The 7,435-nt window shown below is 36.9% G+C and overlaps 1 protein-coding gene across 1 annotated transcript; it reads left to right on the forward strand.

Annotated features, from left to right (window-relative positions):
* The first annotated feature begins 530 nt into the window (after positions 1-530).
* LOC104470155 (MAGUK p55 subfamily member 6-like) lies at positions 531-6,877 on the forward strand. The gene is made up of 3 exons (XM_010084982.1): positions 531-649; positions 5,470-5,640; positions 6,686-6,877. Exons 1-3 carry the CDS (start codon positions 533-535, stop codon positions 6,875-6,877), a joined length of 480 nt encoding a protein of 159 aa, XP_010083284.1. The 5' UTR covers positions 531-532.
* Positions 6,878-7,435: the final 558 nt, after the last annotated feature.

Genomic DNA, 7,435 nt, shown 5'->3' on the forward strand with positions numbered 1-7,435 from the left:
CGTGTCCCCAAATTAAGAGCTGCCTTGGAAGCAAATTTTTGGTTAAAAAAAATTGTTTTGCAACTGTGTGTTCATTTTAAAAACAGTGACATCTGCCTATACAAGCATTGTAAAACTTGTGGTTGGTTAGGGTGTGTATGAGGGCTGAAAACTTCCTCTGAAAGAGAGATTAAATAAAAAGAGTAATGAATGAGTTGCTTTTATTGTATTTGGAAGATTATGCATACCTTATACATAGTTTATACTTGTTTGGTCTTTTCAAACTTTAATTAGTCATGAATCTTAAAAGGAATGTTCTGAGTGTGGATTTAAGTTGATTGTCATGATAGGGATTTGGATAGATCCTTTATTTCCACCTGTCAAACAACAACAAAAAAGTTCTTTTTCTGTTCTGCCCACTTGCTCTCAGTAGATGTAGCTGGCTGCCTAACATCTCTGAAGTTAATATAGTGGGGTTTCCCAGAGCTTTTGCTATTTATGCAAGCCTGTTTTGGTCAGTACTTACTTTTTTGTTTTTATTTTGTCAGCAGCCATGCAGCAGGTCCTGGATAACCTTACTGATCTGCCGACATCGACAGGCGCTGAAGAAATAGACCTGATTTTTCTTAAAGGAATTATGGAAAACCCTATTGTAAGGTCACTTGCTAAGGTATTTAAACTTGCTACACTGAGTAGAATCTATGAATATATGAACTCTTAAATTATTGTGTGAACATTGAGTATGAACTGAAGTATTAACAATAGCTTTTATGTACAGTATGTCTTATTAAAAGACTTGAAGGAGTTCTTGAAAGTGATGATTTGGTATAATGTAATTTCTGTGCACACTGATTTATTCTTATATGGAAGAATCTAGAGGAAGAAGAAAAATTCAGAGACTTCAGAAATAATGTGGTAAAATTCTTTACGAAGAAAATGTCAAAATACTTGAAATTGGAAGCAGTTGGTTTTAATTTAGTCTCGTGGCCGCTGTTGTGTGTAAAACCCATATGCTTCCTGACTTTTACCATTTTTGCTAAAGATGAAAAGCGAGAGCAATAACCCTCTTTCCCCCATGGCATAAACAAGTTTTCTTTCTGTCTTTCACTCAATACTGCTTTCTGATCAGCTCAATGGAATATTCTCTCCATGCCCTTTCCTGAATTTCAGGGTAATACAGGGATCTTTGATTGTCAGCTGTTTGAGACATGAGATCCCAAGTTTTGGTCTTGCATTATGAAAATTTTTTATTTATAGTTGGCACATATTTGTAAATATGTACGGTGATATTTACAAAAAGTCTTCGTACTCTGTAATTAAAATGTAGTAGGAAATGCAGTCAATATTGCACAGCACTCATTCTTCCTTAATCTTCATAAAAACAAACTCCTTTCAAGAGGAAAAAAAACAGTTAAATGTAGCTGTCTCTTTAATATGAATAGACATCTAAAAGCAATGCCCTCTGGGCAGGTATGAAATGCTCTGTAAAGCTAAAGGATTGTTGTGCAGGGATTTTGCTCAATATAAAAATCTGGAAAGGAAAACTTCTCAAAAGAATTCATGTAAGAATTTACTTCTGTTTAGCTGTTCAAAAAATTGGTTCTAAGTGGAAGACATTGTATAGTAATAAACTTAGAAGTAATGGATGTGTCTTATCTGCTAGTGTGATGACTGCAGAGGGAAAGATTTGTGTACTAAATTTACTAAAGTAAAAGCATTTTCTTGGAGTTGTTTCCACCTTCAGTATCTGCTGCATGCATCATCTTTAATTTAATATTATCATGAGGAAAATGTTCATTGCAAAGCATTTTTTTCTTATCAAGAATTTGTGCTTTAATGGCCAATTACAATTATGTGGATTTTAATGACTAGCAGATGTAAAAAAAGTGCTTGTATTGGAAACAGACTCTTAACTATAAACTTGCTTTGTCTAGAATGCTGAAAGGTTTTAATTGTGTTCACATGGCATGACTGCACTCATGTTTTCTTTTGTAATTATTTCAGAATTAAACCCAAAAACTCAGTCCTAGCCAGCAGAGCTAAATAAGGACAAGATCAAAACGACAACACATTTCATGAAGTATATGTAGTTCATCTATATCTATTTATCTCTAAAAATATATAAAACTTGTTTTTCTATTAGAAGACCTAGTTTTAACCGAATAGGCATTTCTCAGGAACCTGAGATGGTCAGAGTATTTGAGCAGATTCCTTTCAGACAAGTCCAGAAATGTAAAAGCTTTTTCATTTTCCTTTATTAGTCAGTTATTAAGACTAATTGTTATGTAAAGTATCCCAAAAAGGGCAAAAAGAAACTTAGGGAAATGTGGCATGAGCCATACAGCTTATTTTTTCTTTTCAGTCCTTAAAAAATTAAGTCAAGCAATAAGCATAGTATTAAGTTTATAATATTTTGCAATGCAAAGTTTGGCTAATTGCGTTAAGTTCATTTCTGTCTAGAATAAAAGCATCAAGGTAGAAATTACAGATCATTTTTTGGATAAAGTTTTTTTTTACTGTACCTTCCCATTCTTCAGCAGGCAGTAGGAGAAATGGGAAGTAACTGTAATCACTGTAAAATGCGTTTTCCTGTAATTTACTGATGTTTATGTTCAATCCTAACTAGCCTTTAGAATTGTTATGCTTTTTTGAGAACAGTTGTTGAATTTGGAAAATGCATGAATTTTATTCAGTTTTGCTACTGAACTGTCTTATCAAAATTATCTTCTCCTGGATTGTTGACTATTCTTTTGAATGTCACAACTTTATGCTTTTTTTTGCAGTCACTATTGCTTTTAGTATTGTATCACAGCCTACAGCACACCAGGTGAATGCCTAGTCCACAGCAAGGAAACACTTTAGGAGTAATCTATAAACATTAAGTCCAGTATTTAGGATGTTGGCTTGTTGGAAGCAAAAGCCTTACTTTTTGAACATTTGTCAAGTGTAATAAATACTGAATTGGGTCTTTGATTCATTCAGTATCACTATTTCTGAAATGATGAACTGAAATTAGAAAAAAATAATAATTGTAATGTCTGAGTTAGTCCTTTTTTTTCCCCTTTAAAAAAAAAAAAAAGATTATTCATACCACTCCATATCCTGCTGCTTCCCAACACATTACAGGATCAGAGGTTGTTGAGGGATAAACTTTTTGTTCCCTGGTATATACATGGCCTTGATTTTGGGGTGAGGGGTGAGAGTATTTGTGTTTAGGTTATACCCTGTGTTAGTGGTAGTATTTTAAAGAAAATGAGTGAGAAGGAAGGTAACCTGTATTCTCTAATCTTATAAAGGTTTTGCAGTTGGAGTATGTTTAAAAGTCAATAGATTTGTGTTTTTACTTGCTGTTAAAGACGTGAACTTTAAAAGAAGGATATGGTTTACTGTACCTATTATGCACAAAATAGCATTCCCTTATTAAGGAGAATGTGTGTAAGTACCAGGCCCCCTATGACTTTGTAATCATGGTCATTTGGTTTGTGCATGGTGCTGCTGGGGAATGTTGAAATGTCGTTCTCTGTGTTAAGTTAGCCTTTCCAATATTTGATCATCAGTCCTGCAGAAATACCATTTTATAGATATGAAATAGAATTTAATACTCAGATGATTTCAGGAAACAAAATCTTCTGATTTTAGCAAAATTTTATTTTAACATCTGTTTTAAAGCACTAATAAGAAAGTAGATGCATGTGCATACCTTCAAATTATATATATGGGAAGTATATATATATGACTCCCAAATATATCTGTTATTTGTTGTTTTTACATGCCAAAGCAATTGTTCTTTTTTGAACTTCTTGTTGCTATGGTGTTGTAAATAACTTAATTGAGTGTGTTGAGACTCTTAGTTATCTCTTACTCCCTAATTTTATGATACAGACTGTCTATAATAAATAAGTGAAGCACTCAGATTTACGAGATGTTTCTCTTGCAGCTCAAAGCTCCTACCTTTCAATGAACTAAAGTATCTGCAATGTTTAGGAAAGGGTTATGTCTGCAGCAGGAGCACTAGAAAGAGAAGAAAAGTTATCACAGAAAGGTTGAAGTTGGAAGGTACCTGTGGAGGGTATCTGGTCCAAACCCCTGCTCAAGCAGGGCCACCTGGAGATGGTTGCCAAGGACCACATCCAGACGGCTGTTGAATATCTCCAAGGAGGGAGACTCCCACCTCTCTGGGCAAACTGTACCAGTGCTCAGTGAGCCTCATAATAAAAAACGTGTTTTCTTATGTTCAGACAGAGCCTCCTGTGTTTAAGTTTTCGCCCATTGCCTCCTGTCCTGTCACTGGGCTCCTCTGAAAAGAGGCTGGCTCCACCCTCTTTGCACCCTCCCTTCAGGTATTTATACACATTGATGAAGAAAGGCTTGAGAGAGTTGGGGTTGTTCAGCCTGGAGAAGAGAAGGCTGTAGGGAGACCTTATTGTGGCCTTTCAGTACTTCAAGGGGGCTTATAAGAAAGATGGGGGCAAACAATTTAGCAGGGCCTGTTGTGATAGAACAAGGGGTAATGGCTTTAAACTAAAAGAGGGTAGATTTAGACTATATATAAGGAAGAAATTTTTTACAATGAGGGCGGTGAAACACTGGAACAGGTTGCCCAGAGAGGTGGTAGATGTCTCATCCCTCAAAATTTTCAAGGCAAGGCTGGATGGGGCTCTGAGCAACCTGATCTAGTTGAATATGTCCCTGCTCATTGCAGGGGAGTGTGGACTAGATGACCTTTAAAAATCCCTTACAACCCAAACTTTCTGTGGTTCTAGGGAGATCCCCCAGGCCTTCTCTTCTGCAAGCTAAACAGTCACAAATCTCTCACCCTTTCCTCAAATGTGAGGTACTCCTGTCACTTCATCATCTTCGTGGCCCTTTGCTGGTCTCTCTCCAGTACATCCAGAACTGTACACAGTACTCCAGCTGTGGCCTCACCAGTACTGAATAGAGCTTGACCTTCTGGCAACGCTGTTCTTAATGCAGCCCGGGATACTCTTAGCTGCCTTTGCCGCAGACTTTTATTTAACGTTTCCTTTAGTTATGTAGACTTTCCCTTTTGAATTTGCAATTTTGAAGGTGTTTGAATGGGAGGAGCCTGAGGACTCTGCTTCTCTTGCAGACTTTATTTTTTCTGAGCAGATCCCATACTTCCTTTTTTGTCCTTGTAGAAGGTATACTTGTACTGGGTTCTGAAGCAGAAAAGATCTGAGGCACTATACTGTTTAGAGAGGACTGTTTAGTGTATATAGCATAGGGGTTATAGAAAATAAGGATGTACAAGCATCTCTGACAGGTGCTGCTTATAAGGTTTGTTGGGTCACATAGTTAAGCATGCAAAATCCTTCAGTAGCTACAAAGACAAAATATATAGATTATACAATTATGTAATTTTTCTGCCTTTCCTACTAAAGGTTGCACCAATAAATTATTTAAATGGTTTATCAATTGGAATGACTTGAAACTTATTTACAGTATAGTCTCATATATTTAATCTTACAGGCTCATGAGCGACTGGAAGATTCTAAACTTGAGGCTGTCAGTGACAACAACCTGGAGTTGGTGAATGAAATTCTTGAAGACATCAGTCCCTTAATAAATAAAGATGAAAATATTGCTGAATTGGTTGGAATACTCAAGGAGCCTCATTTTCAGGTGCCACTTTTTTACTGTGTATTCCCAATTTACTGTATCAGTGTCCACATATGGATCTAGGAATAATAATGAAGCAACCTGAACTGTAGCAAACTTGAATATGTAGGAATTTACTCCAAATTAAAGGTAAAGAGAAGCCCTGTGGGGTTAAGAATGAGTAGGATTTTATTCTTTGATATCACCTCAAGAATAGCTGCAGTTGTATAAAATTACACTGGAATTTCTGCTATGAATCTTGGACAAACATTTGCTTCCTGTATGGCTGGAGTTTTCATAGCAGTTCCCTGAAGGCTTCATCCTTAGTATTTCCAGGTGATCTTGGTTCCTGATACTGACCATTCTTAATTTTGGTTCATCTGTTGGCATTCATGCTCATGTGTAAGATGTAGAGTTTGCAGAGTGAATGAACGTGATCCTTCTATGATGCGATCTGTGCTGCAGCTTAAGTTGAGACTCTGCATCCCTCTTACTGTTGCTCTACTTAACATAAATTAAGTTTTGACCTATGCTTGTCAAAAGCAGATGTTTTTCCATAGCTGCTGTTCTATTACCAGCTTCCGTACTGACCTTTGAAGATTAGGGTGTGTAAATTCTTGGTAGATTCTGGACTTTCTAGGCAGGCTTCAGCTGACTTCAGAACTTAGCTGTAGGTATCCTGTAGAAGAACATAAGCAAACTTTTTGCCACAGTATAAATATGCTTCTTTTGTCAGACAGGTGTAGGGTCATAGACATTTTGGGGGTATATGAGTTTAAACACACGTTTTTCCTAAATTTTCACTTACACATTATACAAACATAGCAGTGAGGTGCATTACTGTTTAACATAGATCAATGCTGGAAATGTTGTCTAGCTGTGTTGTGGCCTTTTGGAAGAGGGAACACTTTAAGAGCTCAGTTTTTGATGTAGTAGTTATTCTGAATGCTGGCAGTTCCTCTGCCTCTCTGAAAAGCAGTATGTTGGCCTTCCTTGTACATTTATTTGTCCAGAAGGGCATCATAAATAAGGCCTTTAAGACTTACTGGTGAATAAACCTGCTAATCAGTCTTTGATCCCTTGGCAGAAATTGGTACTGGAAAAGGAGAGGATGAGTTTGGAGGAACTGGTATTTACAATGCAAAAATATTGGAACTGGGGGCCAACTGGTGCAGTGACAGACCTCACAAAGATTCCTTGTGTTAGAGAAACTAAAGCTGACAAGTTGAAGAGGATGAATCAAAAGATTGAAAAGGACTTAAGTGAAGTGCTGGAGTAGGCTGACTTTGAAAGGCACTGTAGCAATGATCTCTAGAGAGAGACGGCAAAGACCAGAGAACAACTGGGCAAAGAATCTTTGTGGTGGAGGCTGGAAATGGCCTGTAGGAGACTGAGATAAAAGAATTTTAATTAGGGTGAATAGCCAATACTAAGGCAAACATAGCATTCATTCCTGTTCAATGATCGTATTTACAGAGAAGCCAACATGATGCTGGTGTCAGTTACTCCTTGGTTCAGGCTTAACTAGCTGGTGAACAAAAATGCCAATATTTATGCAATTTCTTGTACATTTTTTGTTGTTTGATTTACAAAGAGAAGACTTGAAATTGCGTATATGCTACGTTAACTGTACAGTTTTATTCTGATCTTTCGTTAGTGCTGCCTAATTGAATGTTAAAGGTCCATTTAACAAGTATCTCTTCTGTTTTCCTTTCCTGTCCCCAGCAGTAGGCATCTAGTGAAGACTGTAAGGCTAGGACAAGCCAACAGTGATACCTTCCAAAATGTTTTGTGAGGTTTTAGTGATTTGTTGCTCAGACTTCTGAGGGAGAAGTAG

Source organism: Pterocles gutturalis, unplaced genomic scaffold (assembly GCF_000699245.1).
Source record: "Pterocles gutturalis isolate BGI_N339 unplaced genomic scaffold, ASM69924v1 scaffold24325, whole genome shotgun sequence".
NCBI classification, from domain to species: domain Eukaryota; kingdom Metazoa; phylum Chordata; class Aves; order Pterocliformes; family Pteroclidae; genus Pterocles; species Pterocles gutturalis.